This window comes from Balaenoptera borealis (assembly GCF_965194805.1).
Source record: "Balaenoptera borealis genome assembly, chromosome: X".
NCBI lineage: Eukaryota > Metazoa > Chordata > Mammalia > Artiodactyla > Balaenopteridae > Balaenoptera > Balaenoptera borealis.
In genome coordinates, this window is record NC_138881.1 from 107,108,625 (window position 1) to 107,132,715 (window position 24,091).

Here is a 24,091-nt window from a genome sequence, read left to right on the forward strand (position 1 = left end):
GCTGAGCACAAGATTCCTGTAACATCACCCTGTTACCTCACCATCAACCAATCAAAGGTCAAAACCCCTGCAGTCTTCACCCCAAATGTTGCCTCATCAGCATTTACAAAGAATTTTTATTCTTCATAATTTTAAACTTGTTTATTGTTAATTTCAATTAATAATTCCATAGGTATGTCTATTTATTTTGACCTTATAAAGAATCAAGTCCTTGTTCATTCTCTTTATTTTATCCTTGTTCATTCTCTTTATTTTATCCTTGTTTTATATCTCAATAATTTCTGATTTCCTATTTTTTAAATTTACTGTTCTAAATTTTTGGGCTTATTCTATTTGCTTTTGAAACCGAGCAGGACCCTGTGGGGTTCTCCTGGGCATAAAAGCCTTTCTGTGTCCCCTGTTTCTTGTTTGTAGGAAATGGTTTCTTTCAGCTTCCTTGACCTTCCCTGAGTTCCAAAGGGCAGATTCAAACAGTTGTTAATCAGGGAAGGGAGGAAATGCAGAAACAATGGAGGAACAGTCAAAAAACAATAGTGCAGCCTTGGGGAAGGGTCCTGGTTCTTCCTCAAGAAATATAAATAACAATATTTTTGAGCTCTTCTACACAACTAAGGCCCCCACCCAGGTGGAGGATGGCAACTTCAGGCTAAACACAAGATTCCTGGAGCACCACCCTGCTACCTCCCCACCAACCAATCAGACAAAAGTCACACACCCTGCAGCCCTCACCCCAAATTCTGCCTATAAAAACTTTTCCCCCAAAACCATCAAGGAGTTCAGGGTTTTTGACCACGAGCCACCCATTCTCCTTGCTTGGCCCTGCAATAAACCTTTCTCTGCTCCAAATTCTGATGTTTCAGTTTATTTGGCTTCACCGTGCATCAGTTTATTTGGCCTCACTAGTTGTGGCACACGGGCACACGGTCACTTAATCCCAAATGACCTTAGTCTGGCAACACTTTTTCTAACTGCAAAACTGGATATTTAGCTCTTTGATATTCAACCTTCTTTTTTACTTATATAAGCATTTAATACTATACATTTCTTACTAATTAATTCCAGTATTAGCAGCATTCCATCTCTTAATATCTAATATTTTTTCATTCACTTTTAATTACCTTATAATTTTTATTACAATTTCTTCTTTGACACATTGGTATTTTAGAAATGCCTTTTAATATTTCCAATTGCAGTTGTTATTTATGTTTTTGGTTATTTTTTTACAGATTTATAGAAGGAGTTCCTTCAGTTTCTATATCTATATATATATTCTAAATTTAATTAATATTTCTTTCTGAGAAATGTAAGTATATTCAGATTTTTAGCTCCAACCTGTTTCCATGATTCATGTCCTTTTGTACTACAGAATTTTCATTCTTTTTATTATGTTGATATTGATACTATGAATTTGTACAGTCAGTATTTTTAAATTTACCTCTGAGTTCACCATTATTTAATGTTCATTATTTCTTAGTACACCATACGTATCTTTTTCTGGGATTATTTATTTATTTATTTTTATAAATTTATTTTATTTTATTTGTGGCTGTGTTGGGCCTTTGTTGCTGCCCATGGGCTTTCTCTAGTTGCGGTGAGTGGGGGCTGCTCTTCATTGTGGTGTGTGGGCTTCCCATTGTGGTGGCTTCTCTTGCTGTGGAGCACAGGCTCTAGGCATGCGGGATTCAGTAGTTGTGGCACACGGGCTCAGTAGTTGTGGTGCACGGGCTTAGTTGCTCTGTGGCATGTGGGATCTTCCCAGACCAGGGCTCAAACCCATGTCCCCTGCATTGGCAGGCAGATTCTTTTTTTTTAATTAATTAATTTATTTATTTATTTTTGGCTGTGTTGGGTCCTTGTTGCTGCGCGCAGGCTTTTTCCAGTTGCAGCGAGTGGGGGCTACTCTTCATTGTGGTGCACGTGTTTCTCACTGAGGTGGCTTCTCTTGTTGCAGAGCATGGGCTCGTGGCACATGGGCTCAGTAGTTGTGGCTCACGGGCTCTAGAGCGCAGGCTCAGTAGTTGTGGTGCATGGGCTTAGTTGCTCCACGGCATGTGGGATCTTCCCGGACCAGGGCTTGAACCCGTGTCCCCTACATTGGCAGGCAGATTCTTAACCACTGTGCCACCAGGGAAGTCCCACTGGGATTATTTTTATATGCCCTCAAATAATCATATAAAATTTCCTTTAGTGATGGACTATTGAGAGTAAACACATTCAGTTATTTTCAGAAAGTATTTTTACCATCTTTCTTGGAATGGTTTTCCTGGGTATATAATTCTAGTTTGACAGTATATTTTCCTAGCTCTTTGAAGGTATAATTCTACTGTCTTCTGGTTCCATTGTGGTTTTGCTAAGTTATCTATAAGCAGAAGTATGATATTCAACCAGATATCTCAAATAAATATAAAAATATAATACCTGATTTATAGTGAATTTTATTGAGTATTAGATAATTTTCATTTTCATGGCTGTGTTGTAAAACAAGCTATCAATATGACACTGAATATGTAGTTGGAAAGATATGTGGAAAATAGAATTCCTTGTTTTTTTTAGACAAATGGTTTCATTTCATTCAGGATGACTTTTTTTTAGTATAGTTCTTTCTTTTTGATTTGCTCCCACTCCCACTCTTCTTTCCACCAGTACTACGTTTTATTCCATTCTTCTCCACCAACCTGTGTAACCCAGAAACTGATTCCCTCTAAAACCAAGTTCCTCTGCAGAGTTCCTGATTAACCTCTCTATCCAAAACATTATTATTCCCTTACTTGTCCGTACCTGCCCTGCTCAAGATAGAGGAGTATTAAGGAAAAGGGGGGATTGAAACAAAGCAGGACCCTGTGTGCCCTCCCAGGTACAAATCCTTTCTGTGTCCCCCGTTTTCTTGTTTGTAGGGAAAAGACTTTAGCCTCTTAGACCTTCCCTGAGTTTCAAAGGGCAGATTCAAGCAGTTGATAATTAGGGAAGGGAGGGAATGGAGAAACAAAGGAGGAGCAGTCAGGAAACAATAGTGCAGCCTTGGGGCAGGGTCCTGGCTCCTCCTCAAAGGATATGCATAGCAGTATCTTTGAGTTCTTCTGTAAGAACTAAGGCCCGCAGCCAGGTGGAGGATGATAACTTTGGCTGAGCACAAGATTCCTGGAGCATCACCCTGCTACCTCCCCACCAACCAATCAGAAGAAAGTCAAACACCCTGAAGCCCTTACACTAAATTCTGCCTATAAAAACTTCTCCCCAAAAGCCATCAGGGAGTTCGGTTTTTGTGAGCATGAGCCACCAGTTCTCCTGGCTCGGCCCTGAAATAAACCTTTCTCTGCTCCAAACTCTGATGTTTCAGTTTGCTTGGCCTCATTGCCTCGGGCACATGAACTGGTGTTCCACAACAACCCACATGGTATGTAACCTTCTGTACTTTTTTCCAAGTGCTTATAATCATGTAAAAAAGCATATTCATTTATATATGTACATAAAAATGTGCATAGACATACATATGTATGGGAAAGTGCCACTGTTTTGTTTACCATAAAAATAGATTGTACTACAAAGACTTCTCTGAATTTTCCATTTCTATCTTGATGATATTTTGGGAAAATAAAACTAAGCTAATGAAGAAAAAATGTATGCATAATTTATTCAACAATTTCTTTACTGATGATCATTACATATTTTCAGTCTTTTTCCCCTAACAAAATGAGGCTATAAATATCCTTGAAAGTAAAACAAAGCAAACAAAAAATAAAATAAGAATGACCCAGCAATTCCACTCCTGGGTATATATCTGAAAAAACCAAAACACTAATTCTAAAAGATACATGCACTCCAATGTTCATAGCAGCATTATTTACAATTGCCAAGATACGGAAGCAAACTAAGTGTCCATCAACAGATGAACAGATGAAGAAGATGTGGTATATATATACAGTGAGATACTACTCAGCCATAAAAAAAGAACAAAATTTTGCCATTTGCAGCAAACTAGTGAATATAACAAAAGAGAAGCAGACTCACAGATATAGAGAACTAGTGGTTACCAGTGGGGAGAGGGAATGAGGAAGGGGCAAGGTAGGGGTAAGGGAACAAGAGGTACAAACTATTAGGTGTAGAATAAACTACAAGGATATTTTGTACAATGCAAAGAATATAGCCAATATTTTATAATAAGTATAAATGGAGTATAAACTTTAAAAATTGTGAATCACTATATTGTACACCTGTAACATATAATATTGCAAAGCAACCATACTTCAGTTAAAAATTAGAGATGTTGATTCTTAATACTCCAACTGGGAATAGGGGCCCTCAGCTTAGAGATCCTTAAACAAATAGTGATTTCTCTCCTCATCTCTCTCTACATCTCTCCTCTTTGACAAGGAAGGACACAGCTCTTATTTAGCTGCCTAACAGTAGAGAGCCCTATTGTGCTAATTAAGAACCACTTGACTGAAAGGGTCAGTTGAGCCCTAAGAGCTGGGTCGCATTCCTTCTTCTACTTAATTCTCCTCCCTCCCCACATTTTCCCTGGTAATTCTGTCTCTCCTTCACACTAGATCTATCAAAAATATCTAAGACACTTGATTGAAATGAAGGTTCTAGGGACCTTCTAGGCATGAGGCTCAAGTACCTGTTTTTACTACAAACCTTGCAAGTGGACACAGCTGTAACACATAACCCAAGGATTTATTAGGAGAAAACAACTGAATAGGTCCCTGAGACAGGAAGGGTGGACTAGAATCACTTAAAAAGATTCACTACCTGGATGAAAAATTACTCTGGTGCTACCAAAAATGAACTGAAACCCAAAATGCCATATCACTTTTACTGAATACATGCTGAAGCCCAAGGGAAAATGTCACCTTCCACCAGGGCTCCCATGATCTGACAATTCAAGCTGTCCCCTGTGCTCTGAATCCTTTAAAAGCATCTTCTCTAGGCAACATATGTCCCAAACTCCATGAAATCCGCAGAAGTGATCCACATCTGCTTGAAACTGCTCAGAGAGGTCACGATGGATGCACCTATCCATTTAGAGAAACATCCATCAGGAGAAGCGGTGATCTTGATGGGAGTTCCTCTGAAGGCCAGCTGTTCCAGTTCTTTCATAAGTCTTTTCTCAAGCCCAGGGAAGAGAGTGGTGCCCCCAGACAGCACAATTTCTGCAAAACGATTTTTCTGGATGTCGGTGTCACACTTCATAATGCTGCTGGAGACCATTTTTGATAGTCCTGGGTTGTGGACACCCAGCTGGTCAGGTGCAAAAAGAATCTCAGGTACCTGGTACAGCTGATCCCCAAAGGTGGATGACATTTCCATCTGGTAGTTTGTATTCTCTCAGGACCTCCTCTGGCTTCTTACAAAGTTCTTTCTCTGGCTCTAAGGCCACATGGCACAGCGCCTCTTTTATGTCATCCACTAAGGCCTTGTTGAGTATGCAAGGCCTTAGTGCAAGGGTGCAAGTAATTACACCCACTAGCCAGGAGGAGTCGGGTAAGGTGCTCTGTGATGTCTCTCCCTGCCACATAGAGTTTGGTGATGGCATGAGGAAGCGAGTAACCCTCAAAAATGGGGACAGTGCAAGTGATCCCATTACCGCTGTCCACCACTAAGCCCGTGACAGAAGCAGAGGTATAGAGTGCTACGACCGCGTGGTTGGACAGGTAGAAGGCAGGCACACTGAAGGTCTCAAACATCACTTTTGCTGTCTTCTCTTGAGTGTCCCTTGGGTTCAAGGAGGGCTCAGTCATGAGCACAGGTTGTCGACAGGGTTTTACTCCCAGCTCCCACTCAAAAAGATACTTCCAGAGTTTTTCCATGTCATCCCATCTTGTTACCAGTCCACGTTCAATGGGATAGTGCAAATGCAAGGGTCCATACTTGAACAGGGCTTTTTCCCCCACAGTGTAATTTTTCCGATTGGCTTCTGGTAAAGCCATGTTGAATTTAGGATGCCCCGTGACAGAACTGATGACATGACGGGGCCCAGTCTCTCCAGACATGCCTACTTTGCAGAGTCCTGATCCACTGTCAAAAATTACAGCTGGAGTATCTAACGCATATGGGTTAAACATGTCTGTAGCATGCTCTTCTGACCTTCACCAAAATAAAGAAAGAACATGGCCACTTTGTGAGATAATAGGTACCTCTGGAAGTTTAACAGCCACGGGATTCCAAAGTTCTTAGGTTGTCACTAAAGCAGAGCTAGCAGGCTGTCCCCTAACCCCATCCTCAACCCATGAATACTATCCCTTTTCAAGCAGCACAGGGCCTGCTGAGGCAATTTCAGTGACGACTGCTCACTATGTAATAAAGTAGCCTAGGCAACAATTGTTCTCAGAGAGCATCAGAGGATGTTTAAGGGGTGGGGTCTCTGAGCCACCAGTACTCCTAGCTTGGTGAGACTTGAAACAGAGGAAGGCAAACCATACCTCTGAACAGCTTTTGGTAAGTCTGTGAACATGAAGCAAAGGCGTAGGCTTAGAATCTAATGAAGCGGCCCAGCTGTGAGGTTGTCCCAGAAAGCTGACTTCTATACTCAGCTGAGCTGCTGTTTGTGGGATGACAATTATACCCTTTCCTTTGCTAAGGGAAGGAACTAATCACCAGACACAGGTTCAGATTGGAGTAAAGATGCCAACGATCCACTTCCAGAGGTGGTAGAACACCCTTTCTTTTATTCCCCCTTATATTTGTTTTGTTTTAAAACAGATTTATTGAGATAAATTTCATATACAATACATTCACCCATTTATATAGTACATTTCCATGAATTTCAATATATTCAACTATATACAAACATTACAAAAGTCAAGTTTAGAACATTTTCTTTACTTCAAAAAGAAACCCTGCACCCTTTAGCAATCACCCTCTTCGGGCCATCCTCATGAGCCCTAAACTCCACTAATAATATTTTTTTTGTCTCTATAGACTTACCACTTCTGCATTTTTCATTTAAATAATATTATATATGTGACCTTTCATGTCTGGCTTCATTCATTTAGCATACTTTATTCAAAGTTCTTCCATTTGAATATAACTCTTTTTTTTTTTTTACCTATTCTACACGATAACGTTTTTCACAGTATTTATTTATAATCCGTATTTATTTCTGTAAGGTTGGTAGTAATATCCCCTTTACTTTTTTGAACTTTTAAGAGAACTGTCTTTTGGTTTCATTGATTTCTCTATTGTTTTTCTATTCTCTATTTCAATAATTTCTGCATATTTTTTAATCATCTTATTCCTTTTTAAAAAAATGTATTTTATTTATTTATTTTTGGCTGTGTTGGCTCTTTGTTGCTGCATGCAGGCTTTCTCTAGTTGAAGCAAGTGGGGGCTACTTTTCGTTGTGGTGCACGGGCTTCTCACTGCGGTGAGTTTGGGAGTGTTCCTTCCTCTGCATTTTTTTGGAATAGTTACAGAAGGAAAGGTGTTAACTCTTCTCTATATATTTGGTAGAATTCACCTGTGAAGCCATCTGGTCCTGGACTTTTGTTTGTTGGAAATTTTTAAATCACAGTTTCAAGTTCAGTACTTGTGATTGGTCTGTTCATATTTTCTGTTTCTTCCTGGTTCAGTCTTTGGAGATTGTACCTCTCTAAGAATTTGTCCAATTCTTCTAGGTTCTCCATTTTATTGGCAGATAGTTGCTTACAGTAGTCTCTTAAGAGCTTTTGTATTTCTGTGGTGTTGTTTGTAACTTCTCCTTTTTCATTTCTCATTTTACTGATTGGGGCCCTCTCCCTTTTTTTCTAATGAGTCTGGCTAAAGGTTTATCAATTTTGTTTATCTTTTCAAAGAACAAGCTTTTGGTTTCATTGATCTTTTCTATTGTTTTCTTAGTCTCTATTTCATTTATTTCTGCTGTGATCTTTATTATTTCTTTCCTTCTACTAACTTTGGGTTTTGTTTGTTGAATAAATAATTTTTTCTGCTTTATATTTATTTTTTTCATTAGTCAATTGATGTCTTTCATAAATTCAAGAAGGTTCTTAGGTAATTTTTCTCAATATTGTTTTTTTCCCATTTTCTCTCTCTATAGTATTCATATTAACCATACTTGAACTTCAATTTAATTCTCAATTTAATTTTATCTATTGCAGTTGCAGCCTCTTTCTATGTTACTTTCTGTGTAACTTCTGTTTTCACTTCATTAATGTCTGTGTAGCAGTGTAAATTTACAATGATCACATCAACTGTATGTCTAATATTATTTTACTTCCAATATCAATAATCATTTATCATTTCTATCTAAAAGTTTTTTCTTTCCTTTCCAAAACTGCTTCATCATTTTCAGTGGTCACTTATTCATTCATCACACATTTAAATATTGACTTAATTTACTTAAACATATCATGTTTTTATTTCATATACTGTAGCATACAATTGAAAATTACGCAGTGTTTTAGGCCGAATACTGGGATTTATCTTCTGATTCTAACTGACTCTTGCTTATTTAGACATGAGTCTTAATATTCTAGTGATATTTTTATTATAAAATAATGTTCTTGGCCTTTCATCTGTAAAAATTCTTTGAGGTCTATATTTAATGTGAATTACACTAGAGAGAATGTGCTACTATAAAGGATCAGTTTAAACTAAAATTTTGACTCTGGGATTTATAAGCCATGTAGGTGCACTGAATCCTGTTCCTACCTCTATAAGTGTAGAATATGTTTAGGACTTCTTAGGATAAGTTGTTCTACTCCAAAACCAGTATTCCCATCAATTTTCATAAGCCTTTCAGTGTTCAGTACCTACTCATGATAGTAATTTACTTCACTTTATTCTTTTCACTCTAAATATGGAAGATTACAGTTATTAGTTTTACCCAACTAAAGGAATCTTTTTCCAATAATTATCTGTCTGCTACGTTAACTGAATAGATACATCAGTGGCCACACATGAAAAGAATGTAGACTTTACAGAACTTTTGTAATAAAAATCACTAAACAACCAGTAACAACACAATCAGCAAAGAGTGACCAAAAAAAAAAAAACCACCTTAAAGTGGAGAAAGAATCTGATTTCCATAGCTGCCACGTTGTAATATTAAATATGAAGAGATAAAAAGGCAAGCCACAGACGTGGAGAAAATGTTTGTAAAACACGTGGCTGATAAAGGACTGTTATCCAAGATATTCAAAGAACTCTGAAAACTCAACAGTAAGAAAACCACCTGATTAAAAAAAGCAACAAAGACCTTAACAGACATCTCACCAAAGATATACAGATGGCAAATAGTGTATAAAAAATGCCCACATCATGTCATCATGGAAATGCAAATTAAAGCAACATGAGATACCACTACACACCTGTTAGAATGGCCACAATCCAGAACACTGGCAACACAAAATGATCGTGAGAATATGGAGCAACAGGAACTCTCATTTACTGCTGGTGGGAATGAAAAATGATACAGAAAGTTTGACAGTTTGGTAGTTATTTTTACGAAACTAAACACACTCTTATGAAATCCAGCAATCTTGCCCCTTGGTATTTATCGAAGAGAAATAAAAACTTGTGTTCACACAAAAACCTGCACATGGATATTTAGAGCAGCTTTATTTATAACTGCCAAAATGTGGAAAGAACCAAGATGTTCTTCAGTAGGTGACTGGATAAATACATTATGTTCCATCCAATCAATGGAATAGTTTTCAAGGCTAAAAATAAATGAGCTGTCAAGTCATGAAAAGACATGGAGAAAACTTATGTGCATATTACTAAGTGAAAGAAGCTGATCTGAAAAGGCTACATATTGTATGATTCCAACTATATGACATTCTGGAAAAGGCAAAACTATGGAGGCAATAAAAAATAAAAAGATCAGTGGTTTCCAGGGGTGTGGGGGAGAGGTGGGGGAGGTATGTCTAGGCAGAGCACAGAGGATTTTTAGGCCAGTGAAAATCCTGAAACTTTAAGTCTATTGAAGAGTAAATTTCAATTTGTCCCTTCCTTCAGCCCTTGGCAACCACCATTCTACTTTCTGCTCCTCTGAGTGTGACTATTTTAGATACCTCATGTAGGTGGAATCATGCAATAATGGTCCTTCTGCAACTGGCTTATTTCACTTAGCATAATGTCCCCAAGGTTCATCCATGCTGTAACATATGGCAATATTTCTTTCATTTTAAGGCTGAATAATATTTATTGTGTTGGTATACAATATTTTCTTTATCCACTCATCTGCTTATAGATATTTAGGCTGTTTCCAACTCTTGAAAATTGTGAATAGTGCGGCAATAAACATGGGAGCATAAATATCTCTTCAAGATTCTACTTTAAATTATTTCGGGTAAATACCAAGAAGTGGGAAAATGTATCATACGGTAGCTATAGTTTTAAGTTCATAAGGAAACTCCATACTGCTTTCCATCACAGCTGCACCATTTTATATTCCCATCAAAAATGTAGCAAGGTTCCAATTTTCCCACATTTTTATTCCCACTTATTAAATTTTGGTTTTTGCTGCCTGTGTTTTTAGTGTCACATCCAAAAAATCATTGCCCAGACCAATAACATGAAGCTTTCCCCTATATTTTCTTCTAGGAGTTTTACAGTTTCAGGTCTTTTAAGAATTTAATCCATATTGAGTTTGATTTTTTTGTGTACGGGTAAGATAAGTGTTCAGTTTCATTCTTTTACATGTGGATATCCAGTTGTTGCAGCACCATTTTCTGAAAAGACAATCCTTTCTACATGGTGTGATCTTGGCACCTTGGTCAAAGATCAGTTGTCCATATATATGTGGGTTTATTTATGGCCTCTCTATTCTGTTCCATTGGTCTTTATGTCTGTCTTCATGCCAGTATCATGATGTTTTATTACTGTAGCTTTTTAATAAAATTTTGAAATCAGAAAGTGTGATACCTCCAACTTTGTTTTTCTTGCTCAAGATCGCTTTGGCTATTTGGAGTCCTTTGTAGTTCCATATGAACATTAGAATTGCCTTTTATATTTCTGTAAAAAACACCAGTGGAATCTTAATACCTATTTTACTGAAGCTATAGATCACTTTGGGTAGAATGGACATTTTTAACAATATCAAGTCTTCTAGTCCAGGAAACAAGCTGTCTTTCCATTTACTTGTGTCTTCTTTATTTTCTTTTCCAATATTTCCTAGTTTTCAGTGTATAAGTCTTTTACCTCTTTAGTTAATTCCTAAGTATTTCATTATTTTTGATGCTAATATAAATGAGTTGTTTTCTTAATTTCTTTACTGGATAGTTTACAATGAGAATATAGAATTGCAATTGATTTTGGTATGTTGATTTTGTATTCTCAAATTCCCTGAATTTGTTTATTAGTCTAACAGTTATTTTGTGGAGTCTTTAAGGTTTTCAACATATAAGAGCATGTCATCAGAACAGAGATAATTTTATTTTTTCCTTTTCAATTTGGATGCCTTTTATTTCTTTTTCTTGCCGAATTGTTATGTGTAGGACTTCCAGTACTATGCTGAATAGGAATGGTGTGAGTGAACATCTTTGTCTTGTTCCTCATCTTAGAGGGAAAGCTTTCAATCTTTCACCACTGAGTATGATATTAGATCTGGGTATGTTACATATGGCCTTTATTATGTTAAGGCATGTTTCTTCTTTTCCCAATTTACTGAGAGTTTTTACCATGAAAGATGTTGTATTTTTTCAGATGCTTTTTCTGCATCTATTGTGATGATCACATAATTTTTGTCTTTCATTCTATTAATGTGGTGTATCACATTTATTGATTTTGATATGTTGAGCCAACCTTGTATCACAGGGATAAATCCCACTTGATCATGGTGTATGATCCTTTTAATGTGATATTGAATTCTTTTTGGTAGTATTTTGTTGAGAATTTTGGCATCTATATTCATCAGGAATATTGGCCTGTAATTTTCTTTTCTTGTAGTGTTCTTAGCCATCCTATTTTATTTGGTATTAGGGTAATGCTGGCCTCATAAAATGCATTTGAGAGTTTATCCTCCTCTTCAGTTTTTTGGAAGAGACTGAGGAAAAATGGCATTCATTCTTTTTTTTTAATGTTTGGTAAAACTCACCCATGAAGCCATGTAATCCTGGGCTTTTCTTTCTTGGGAGGTTTTTGATTACTGATTCAATTTCCTTACTTGTAATTGTTCTGTTCAGATTCTCTATTTATTCATGACTCGGACTTGGTAGGTTATATGTTTCTAGGAATTTATCCTTTTTTTTTAGGTTGTCCAATTCATTGGCATATAAGTGTTCATAGTATTACCTTATGAATCTTTGTATTTGTATTATATCAGTTGCAATGTCTCCTCTTTCATTTATAGTTCTATTTATTTGAGTTCCTTTTTTTTCTTGGTAACTATAGCTAAAAGTGCCAATTTTGTTTATACTCTCAAAAAACCAACTCAGTTTTTTTGATCATTTCCATTGTTTTTATATTCTCTATTTCATTGATTTTTGCCCTGAGCTTTGTTATATCTTTCTTCTAATTTTGAGCTTAGTTTGTTTTTGTTTTTCTGGCTTCTTAAGGTCTAAACTTAGGTTATTTATTTGAGGTATTTTTTTTGAATAGGCATTTATTGCTACAATTTTTCCTATTGGTACTTCTTTTGTTGCATACCATAATTTTTGACACGTGTTTCCATTTGGTTTGTTTCAAGATTTTGTTTTATTTCCCTTTTGATGCTTTATTTGACTCATTGGCTGTTCTGGAGTGTGTTGCTTAATTTCCACATATTTGTGAGTTTTCCAGTTTCCCCCCTGTTATCGATTTCTAGTTTTGTACCACTGTGGTCATAAAAAAATAATTGGTATGATTTAAATCTTTTCAAACTTGCTAAGACTTGTTTTGTGGCCTAATATATGGTATATTCTAGAGAATGTTCCCTGTGTACTTGAGAAGAACGTACATTCTGCTGCTGTTGGATGGAATGTTCTGTATGTCTATTAGGTCCTTTTGGTCTAAACTATAGTCCAAGTCCAATGTTTCCTTATTGATTTTCTGTCTATATGATCTATCCATTGTTGAAAGTGGGGTATTGATGTCCACTAATATTAATATATTATTGTTGATTATTATTTTCTTCAGCTCTGTTAGTATTTCCTTAATATATTTAGGTGCTCCGACATTGGTTCTGTATATATTTACAGTTGTTTTATACTCTTGAGGAAATGATCACTTTATCACTATATAATGACTCTCTTTGTCTCTTGTTACATTCTTTTGACTTAAACTATATTTTGTCAGGAAAGTATAGTTACCCCTGCTTTCTTTTACTTTCCTTCTGTGTGGAATATCTTTTTCTATCCCTTCACTTTAAGCTTATATGTGCCCTTAAACTGAAGTGAGTCTTGTAGGTATCATATAATTGGGTCTTATTTTATTGTTATTCATTCAGCCACCCTATGCCTTTTGATTGGATAATTTAGTTTATTTACATTTAAAGTGGGCTTCCCTGGTGGCGCAGTGGTTGAGAATCTGCCTGCCAATGCAGGGGACGCGGGTTCGAGCCCTGGTCTGGGAAGATCCCACATGCCGCGGAGCAACTCGGCCCGTGAGCCACAATAACTGAGCCTGCGCGTCTGGAGCCTGTGCTCGGCAACGAGAGGCCGTGATGGTGAGAGGCCCGCGCACCGCGATGAAGAGTGGCCCCCGCTTGCCACAACTAGAGAAAGCCCTCGCACAGAAACGAAGACCCAACAAAGCCATACATACATACATACATACATACATAAAAAGAATGTAAGCAGACAAGAATAGCATTAAAAAAAAATACATTTAAAGTAATTGTTGGTAGTTAAAGACTTAATATTGCCACCTTGTTACTTGGTTTCTGGATGTTTTAAAATTCCTTTGTTTCAATTATCCCCTCTTACTCTGTTCCTTTGTGAACTGATGATTTTCCATAGTGGTATACTTTTACCCCCTTCTCTTTACCTTGAATTCATCTACTATAGGTTTATGTTTTTTGGTTACCCTGAGGCTTGCTTGAAACATCTTATTGATATAACATGCTATTTTAAGCTAATAAAAACTTAGTTTCATTTGCATACAAAAACTCTACCCTTTTGCTCCCTCCTCATATGTTATGTTTTTGATTTCACATTTTACATCTTTTATACTGTGTATTTTATGGTTATTTTGAATTCTCTGCCTGGTAAATCCCGTATCTACATATGATTAGGCTCAGTTTCTGGAGATTAATCTTATTTCTTTTGGGGGGATACATTTCCCCATTCTTAATTTTCCTTCACTCTTTGTACTGATATCTGCCCACTGAAGAAAACATCCAATTCTCCCAGTGTTCACGGACTGGCCTTGTACAGGAGGAGACCCTCACCAATCAGTCTGGTCAGAGATTCTGGGGGCCTCTTAAAACTTTGTACTAGTTCAAACTGCCATCATTGTCCTTAGTGACCCCCTGCCATGTAAAGTATTTTGATCCCATCAGTGGTCTGAGATGGGTGAGACAAAATCCAGTTCCCTAGGTAGCCTCTAGACTGTCAGAGTATTGGATGTGTGATCCAACTCTTTACCTCACCAGAGAGAAGCAGAATCTGATGTTTTTACCCACTCACCCTGTGCTGAGCTGGAAGAAGTGACTATGATAAGTACTTGTGTGCTAACCCAAACAACTGCCTTTGTTCTCAGTGGTTCTCAGGTGTCTAGAGTATGCCAGATCCTGTCAGTGCTCTGAGACAGGTAAGACAGAAGCCAGTACCTTTGGAAGCCCTAGAAAAATTTGAATGTTGTACATGTGGGCAAACTTTTCCCCCTCCGGGAAAAAGCCAAAGCTGAGGGTTTCCTTCCAATAATATGGCACTATGCCAAAGGCAAGGATTCTGGTGAGAGGGTATCTTGCATTTTCCTACCAGCTTCAATGTGGCTGGTTTCATGTTTACCCCAAATGCAGGAGCCTTTCAACTAGTTTCTGGATTTCTCACAAAATGAATTTGTCCATGTATTCTTGTTGAATTGGTATATCCACATGGGGAATAAGGGTCCAAGGCTTTCTATTCCACCACCTTTCTGATGTCACCCTCTCAGCTGTATTTCTATGCAATAGCAATGAACAATATAAAAATAAAATTTTAAATATTTCATTTATAATAGCATCAAAGAGAATACATACTTAGGAATAAATGTAACAAAATATTTATGACTTCTACACTGAAAAACACATAAAAAATGAAAAAAATTGGATAAAAGCTAAGAAAAATTGAATTCATCCCTTAATCATGAAATATAATACTTAATATTGTCAAAATGGCAATACTTCCTAAATTGATTTACAGATTCAACACTATTATTAACAAAATCTCAGCTTACTTGTTACAGAAATTGACAGGCTAATCTTAAAACTGTTATTTGAATACAAGGAACTGAGAATACCAAAAACGAGCTTGAAAAAGAAGAACAAATTTGGACTACTCAAACTCCCTGATTTAAACATTACTAAAAAGCTGCTATAATCAGGACAGTGTAGTACTGGCCTATGTCTATATACATGAGTAGAACAGAATTAGAATTTAGAAGTAAATGTACATATTTATGGTCAATTGAGTTTTGACAATAGTACAGTAAAGAATGCAGTCACTATGGAAAACAGCATGGAAGTTGCTCAAAAAATTAAAAATATAACTACTATATGATCTACTAATTTCACTTCTGAGTATTTATCCCAAGAAAAGAAAAACAAGAACATTAACTTGGAAAGATATATGCACCTCCTTCTTCATTGCAGCACTGATTACAATAGCCAAGATATGTAAACAACCATGACCATCATTAAATGAAAGGATAAAGAAAATGTTGTACACACACACACAATGGAATACTATTCAGTCATAAAAAAGAGGGAAATCTTGCCGTTTGCTACATCATGTATGAACCTTTAGGGCATTAAGCTAAGTGAAATAAGTTGGCCAGAGAAAGACAAATACTGCATAATCTCACTTATATGTGGAACCTTAAAAAGAAAAAAAAAAAGCTTATAGATAGAGAACAAGTTTGTAGTTGCCAGAGGTGGGGGGGGGGGTCAAATGCGTGAAGGGGGTCAAAAGGTACAAAGTTCAAATTACAAAATAAATAAGTCATGGAAATGTAATGTGCAGCATGGTGACTCTAATAATACTGTATTGCATATTTGAGAGCTGACAATAGGGTAGATCTTAAAGGTTCTTTTCACAAGAAAAAAATGTATAACTATGTATGGTGATGGATGTTAACTGGACTTATTGAGGTGATCATTTTTCCAATATATACAAATATTGAATCATCACATTATAAACCTAAAACTAATAAAATGTTATGCTCATTATACCTCAATAAAAAATAAATACATGAATAGAAATTTTACAAAAGAGGATATACAGATGGCAGGTGAGCACACGAAAAGACAATTAACATTATTATTCATTAGAGAAATGTGAATTAAAACCCCAATGAGATATCAATACACATCTATCAAAATGACTAAAATAAAAAAGACTGACAATGCCAAATGCTGACATAGATACAGAAAATCTGGATAACTCACACATTGCTGTTGGGAATATAAAATGGTACAGCCACACTGGGAAAAAGCCATTACTTAAAAACCTAAACTTGACATTACCATACAACCATTGCACTCCTGGGCATTTATCCTAGAGAAATGAAAACTAATGTTGATGCAAAAAGCCTGTATATAAATGTTTAAAAGAACTTTATTCCTAATAGTCAAAACTAGAAAGAACCCAGATGTCCTTCAATGGATGAATGGTTAAATAAACTCTGTTACATCCACGTTATTAAAAATTACTTAGCAATTAAAAGGAATGAACTACGGATACAACCTGGAAATCTCCAGGGAATCACGGTAAGTTAAAATATATATATACCAGAATGTTACATACAATATGATTGCATTAACAAAACACTCTTTAATGACAAAATGGTAGAAATGGAGAACAGATTAGTGGTTGCCAAGGGATCAGGAGGGGATAACGTGACAGTGAAGTGTGTAGGGTGATAAAATGGCAATATAAAGGATCCTTATGGTGGTGGAAACATTCTGTGTCTTGACTATACTGATGTTAATATCCTGGTTGTAATATTGTACTATAGTGTTGCAAGATGTTACCATTGGATAAGACTAGGTAAAGAGTACATAGGATCTCTTTGTATTATTTTTCATAACTGCATATGAATATATATCTATCTTAAAATAAAAATTTAATTAAAAAAAGAGTAGTATTTTCAACAGATGCAGCTGGGATAACTGCATAGACACATGCAAGTGAATGAAATTCAACCACCTACCTCTAACCGTACAAAAAGTTAACTCAAAGCACATCAAAACCCAAATAAAAGAGCTAAAATTATAACATTCTTAGAAGAAAACATAGGTATAATTCCTATAACCTTGAATGAAACAGTTTATTTGAATATGGAAAGTGATTTAAATAGGCATTTGTCCAAAGAATATATATGAATGACCAATAAGCATGTGAAAAGATGCTCAGCATCACTAATCATTAAGGAAATGCAAGTCAAAACCACAGTGATGTTCCATTTCCTGTCTACTATGATGTCTATAGTCAAAAAGACAGAAAATAACAAATGTTGGCAAGAATGTGGAGAAATCAGAGCTATCATACTTTGCTATTTGGAATATAAAATGTCACAACCACTTTGTAAAACAGTCTCGTGATTCCTCACAACGTTAAACATAGTTACCAGACGACTCAGCATTTCAACTACTAAGTATAGATCCAGGAGAAATGAAGATATATATTACATAAATGCTGCACATAAATGTTCCCAGAAACATTATTTATTATTTATAGTATCTGAAAAGCGAAAATAACTCAAATGTCTGTCAATTGAAAAAATGGACAAATAAAATGTGGATATTCAGCCACAATAATGAATGAACTACTGATCATGTTACTAAAAGTAGGAGACATCAAAGGCCACATATTATATGGTTCGATTAATATGACATGAGTTAAATGGAGAAGGGAATGGGGGGGTGACTACTAATTGCTAATTTATTTATTTGGCGAATGAAGAAATAACCTGGAATTAGTGGTTATGGCTGAGCAATTTTGTAAATATACTCAAAAAATAGAAATGTGTAATTAAAATTGTGTATTTTATTTCTGGTGATTTTTTTTGCTCTGGTAATATTTAACAGATATAATTCTTCATTGTATTGTCTAACTTCTGCTTGGTGATACACAAATACACACATATGTATTTACATATACATAGATATGAACATACATAAAAATTATCTTTATGACTAAATTCATTATTTTTTCATATATTGACTTAAATACTTCTTTTATCATAGGATGTATCTTGATCACGCTCTATAATAGAGCAAGCCCCATGATTTATCTTCCATAGCACTTATTACCACATAGAGTGGCCAACTCCATAATTTGCCTGAAATTTCTGCGTTTTGCTCTGCAAGCCTCGTGTCCAGGGAATCCCCTCAGCCCCAGGAACTCCAGGACAATTGATCACCCTACAGTCTACATTTTTGTTTATTAGTCTTTCTTTCCTCTATAACATAACCTCCAAGAGGATAGGGACTTTACCTGTTTTGTTAACCTCTATATCCCACATACTTCAAAATACTTGCACATTATTAGGTTATATTCATCCCGTGAAAGTAATTTATATTTGTATATTTATCTAAGTCACACCATATTCAAATCTTATTTTTATGTTTTATTTAATCTTGATTTTTAAGATGATAATAAAATAATATATATCAAATAAATATATTAACTCTTCCTCTCCAATAATGCTATGTTGTGTTATCTTGCCATACGTATTGATTTCCACTAGCTGGTCATTGTTAAATTACAGAAGTAGTAGCATGGTTATATAACACCTGCAGGTCAAGTTTTATTAGCTCTTCATTATATATTGAAATGAGACTTTTGTCTGTATTGCATTTATTCATGCAAAAATATGCATTGGTTTCTAACTAGGTACCAGGCATTTGTCTAGATGTTGTGAGTACAATGATCATCTTATAACCTAATAAGAGATAAATATTCACAGGGAAGACTTTCTCAGAATAATGGTAATAGATACTGCAAGTGGCCTTCCCATATCCACTTAGTTGTTAATTTCCCAGCTTGAGGCAAATGAAGTAAATGAAGGAAAATAGTGGAATCAGGTGAGGTAAAAAAGGTACAAAAGAACAGCTCTTACATGGTCTTGTGGAACACGATAAGTATTATAGATTTTATCCTAAGTGTAATAGGAAATTATTGAAGGATTTTAGAAAGGTGGAAATATATAATCCAACTTATATTTTAAGTGTCAGTTTGTACTATGTGAGTAGAGGCATTAATGGGGGGTAAAGAAACCAGAGAAATCTGACAGAAGCCTAGTACAATCTAGTCTAGAAATAGGGAGGAGGAGTTAATAGAGTTGTTGATAAGTTGGATGTAAAAGGTGAGGTAAAGGGGGAGGTGATGAGAATAATTTGCTAATTTGATGCTTAAGCAACTGGAGAGATGGCTAAACCATTTACTGATATAGGAAATATTAGGGGAGAATTAAAACTAAGCTAGAATTCAAGAATCTGGGCACATGATATTTGATATTTTGAGACGTTCATATTAAGTAGTGTATTAAGTAGACAGTTGTATATGCAAATCTGGAACTTGGAGGATTTCTTGGCTTGAGGCAAAATTCCATAGTCTGTAGCATATAAATTGCATTTAAAGCCAGATGAATGGATAAGATCAAACAAGCAGAGAATGCAGATAGAAAAGAGGGCATCACGCACTCCTACACTTGGATTTTCTGTAGAATAGAGAAAGGAGAGGTAGGAAAAAGTTTAATGTAAAAGAAGGTAGAAAAAAGATGTTATTTCAACAAAGAAAATGTGTTCCATTCATGATGGGCTAATGGGTCCAAACTTGACCTCCTCCCACATTCACTGTGAATAACTATGAAAATGGACAAAATATATGAGACAACTATTTTCAGGAACTGGGAAATATGTATCTCTGAACTGACATCCCTGAGATTAAATAATTAACATAACCACATTGACTTGCAGTAAAATATCAAGTGGTCTAACAAATGTGATATTATAGCTCTAAAAAAAAACAGAAAGGAAAAACAGAGTAGAAAAAAAAACCCTAAGTGCAATTTTCAGTTTCACCTCTGCTATGTAAAGAGTTTTAAAATTATCACTCCAGTCCTTAAAACAAGAAAAAGTAAAACAAACTGAAAATAAGTGAGTTTCCTTGACCACATCACAGAACTGAGTTTGCAAGGCAGACCACCACTACAAATCTGGAGAAACAGAAATATCCAGAGAGTTACAACTGAGATCTGCTTACCTGAGGCAGAAGCTACTGGAGCTATAAACTTTTGGAACACCCAAGTGGTCATTTTGACAGATTGTTGAGAACTCGCTGTAAACTATTATGAAAATTTTTAAAATTTGTTGTCAGAGCCTTAGGGGACTCTCAAGTTTTTGCGTGTTTTACCTCAAGGAATACCACCAGGTTCTCAAAGTGAAGATTTAACAAAAATCCCCCCTCTTGCATCTAGCAGAGGGATGGAAAGAACAATCCTTGTAAAATATTCCAAAAGACATTCTTAAAAGCAAAGAACAACTCTACAGGGAAAAAAAAAAAAACTTTACCAGAACTTTATTCCAACTGAGGGAAGGGCATTATTCCTCATTTTTCCCTAGATTCTTGTCTCACCAAAGTGGGGAGAGCTATACCTCTGAAGAAACACTTGTGAGGTTCACAGTCCAGAGAAACAGGCCCACGAAAACCTGAGATTTAACATAAGATAATGGAAAACTTCCCCCGTCCACATCTTCCCACCACAACAACAGGCTGCAGTATAATAATAGTGGGTTACAGATCAAAGATCTGCAAGATGCAGATGCTCTTAAGAGGAGACGTACTCAGGGAAGCTAACAATCATGAGAGGAGACAAAAACAGGGACCAAAAGGAATTTAAATTCTCTGGCATCTACAGATAGAGCAAGCATCAAACACAATTCAACTCCTAGCCATATTAACATGAATCTTTGCACTACTAGTCTATTCACCTCAGCTGGTACTATTGACATGTATGGCTTTCAACAAGAACATTACAAGGCATAACAAAAGAAAGAAAAAGCACAGCACGTCTAAGTCTAAAGAGACAAAGCAAGCATGAGAACCAACTCAGATATAACATAGACCTGGTGATTATTAGAAAGGGATTTTAAAATAATTATGATTACTATGTTAAGAACTCTAATGGAAAATAGGCAACATGCAAGAACAGATGATGAAAGCAGAGAGAAGGAAACTCTAAAAAATAACCAAAAACTAATGCTATAAATGAAAATATTGTAAAAGTAATGTAAGCAAAAATGGCAGGTAACAGATTCCAAGGACCTATCTCGCCACAGAAGCACTGAAAACAAAAGAGCAAAAACTGTCAGAATCAATATTGTTGAAACACTGAAATAGTCAAAGGATTACATCTTTCAAATAAACATTGAATCAAGTTAAAGGTCACTCAAAGTGAGCAGTAGAGCTTTTTGCTATTTTAATTTAGCCTTGCTCAATCCTATTCCTGGTGTGGCAGTAGTCTTGAAGGTGGCAGTTTGTATTCCCATTAAAGGTACCTGTTTCATGTGGTACCAGAGTGGACCTTGTTTTCAAGTAATCATGTTTTCTGTTTGACCTATTTGTGGGTTTTCGCAAGGACTGATACAAGGTGCTTCCTTTTGTTTCACCTAAATCAGAACTTCTCATGGCAGAAAAGCAGCTAAGCAGAGTATGTTCATTAAAAACAGTGAAAAGGAAATGAAAAAGCCAATTTTGCCTGGAGCATGATATTAGAGTTGAGGCAAGCAACAGATACACCAAAACTCTTGGTGGAAAAGCTGGGGAGAGTGTTACTTTGGGTAATAAGGGCTTTGAAAACGCCTGAATATAAGAGTATCTAGAAAGCCACACACATGCTCATGGCTAGACATATGATCCAAAAAGGACTGGGAAGACCCTAAACTTTTACCTCCAGCTTTTTTTGAGGATCACCATGAGTCAGAAGTGCATGCTAAGGCAGAATTGTATTGGACCTGACTATGTATTGGAGCTGTGCTCCAACAGAGAGCCAACCTTCAGAGACTGGAAAAGCATTTTTAAGATTTTTTTTAAGATATTCATTTTTAAAGAATTCTTTATCATACCACTAACTGACTATAGTTAAAGGAACAGAGACTTCAAAGATCATACACGACAAACAAAACTGTTTTTAAAAAGTAGTTGAGCAAAGCCACTATAAAATTAAGTACCACCCACAGCAAGGAACAACAATAAAACCCAGAGGAGGAGGGAGTATCTGATTTTCAGGATTACTACATTCTATTTTTCAAATGTCCTGCTTTAGAACAAAAAATTATAAGGCATGCAAATAAATAATGTATGACTCATTCACAGAAGAAAGTAACAGAAACTGTGCATAACGAAGCACAGACACTGGAATTACTAGACAAAAACTTTAAATAAACATTTTTTAAACTCAGAGAGCTACAGAAAATCATGGATGAAGAAGTAAATGAAATTAGCAAAATAATGTGTCAGCAAATAGAGAATGTCAATAAAGAGAAAAATCATGAAAAGAAAGTTAAAGAAATTCTGGAGATGAAACGTAATAATACTTGAAATTTTAAAAAAATCAATAGGGCTTCCCTGGTGGTGCAGTGGTTAAGAATCCACCTGCCAGTGCAGGGGACATGGGTTCGAGCCCTGGTCTGGGAAGATCCCACATGCCGTAGAGCAACTAAGCTTGTGCGCCACAACTACTGAGTCCACACACCACAACTACTGAAGCCCGTGCACCTATAGCCCTTACTCTGCAACAAAACAAGACACCACAATGAGAAGCCTGTGCATCACAGCAAAGAGTAGCCCCCACTTGCTGCAACTAGAGAAAGCCCACATGCAGAAATGAAGACCCAATGCAGCTAAAAATAAATAAATAAAATAATTAATTTAAAAAATCAATAAATGGTTTAACAGCAGATTTGATAATGAAGAGAAAACAGATTCAGTGACCTTGAAGATAGGTTAAGTGAAATTGCCAAGTTAGAGAAGCAGAAAGAATAAAACAGGAGCAGAGGATAGGAGAGAGGGTCAAAAAAGCTTTTTGAGGAAATAATGACCAAAATCTTCCAAATATGAAAAAATACATAAATCTATACATTCAAGAAGTTCGGTGAACTCTAAGTAAGATAAACACAGAGATTCACATCAAGATATATTATAATCAAACTGCTGAGAGACAAAATCAAAGAGACAATTTTGAAAACTGCAGAAAACAACTTGTTACATACAAGGGATCCTCAATAAGATTCACAACCACTTTCTCAACAGAAACTGTAAAAGCCAGAATGCAGTGAGATAACATATTTAATGTGATGAAATAAACTATCAACCCAGAATTCTAATCCGAAAAAAATCATACTTCAAAAATTAAGGAGAAATTGAGAAATTCCCAGAAAAACAAAAGCTGAGTCAGTTCATGCTAGTAAACCTGCCCTAAAAGAAATGCTAAAGGAATTCTTTAATGCTGAAATTAAAGATCACTAGACATTAACACAAAAATCAGAGGAAGAAATTTTAAAAATCACTGGTAAAGTCCTTCATTGATAAATATAAAATCTAGGTTTATTAAACTTCTGGTTGTAACTTTTTCCCTCCAATATTATTTAAAACTCAAATGTATAAAATAATAATTATAAAATGATGCTAATGGGTACACAATGTATAAAGATGCTACTTTTTACAATAACAACATAAAGGGAAAGGGATGGAACTATATAAGAACAGAGATTTTCCATATGATCATCTCAATAGATGCAGAGAAAGCTTTTGACAAAATTCAACACCCATTTATGATAAAAACCCTCCAGAAAGTAGGCATAGAGGAAACTTTCCTCAACATAATAAAGGCCATATATGACAAACCCACAGCCAACATCATCCTCAATGGTGAAAAACTGAAACCATTTCCGCTAAGATCAGGAACAAGACAAGGTTGCCCACTCTCACCACTATTATTCAACATAGTTTTGGACGTTTTAGCCACA

The 24,091-nt window shown here is 35.9% G+C and overlaps 1 protein-coding gene across 1 annotated transcript; it reads right to left on the reverse strand.

The window, feature by feature from the left end:
• Window positions 1–238: 238 nt before the first annotated feature.
• ACTRT1 (actin related protein T1) lies at window positions 239–13,745 on the reverse strand. Its single transcript, XM_082377401.1, is given in 3 exon segments — window positions 239–5,289; window positions 5,291–5,462; window positions 5,464–13,745. Coding segments are annotated over 3 exon segments (1,137 nt in total). The 5' UTR covers window positions 6,066–13,745; the 3' UTR covers window positions 239–4,926.
• Between the last annotated feature and the right edge of the window lie 10,346 nt (window positions 13,746–24,091).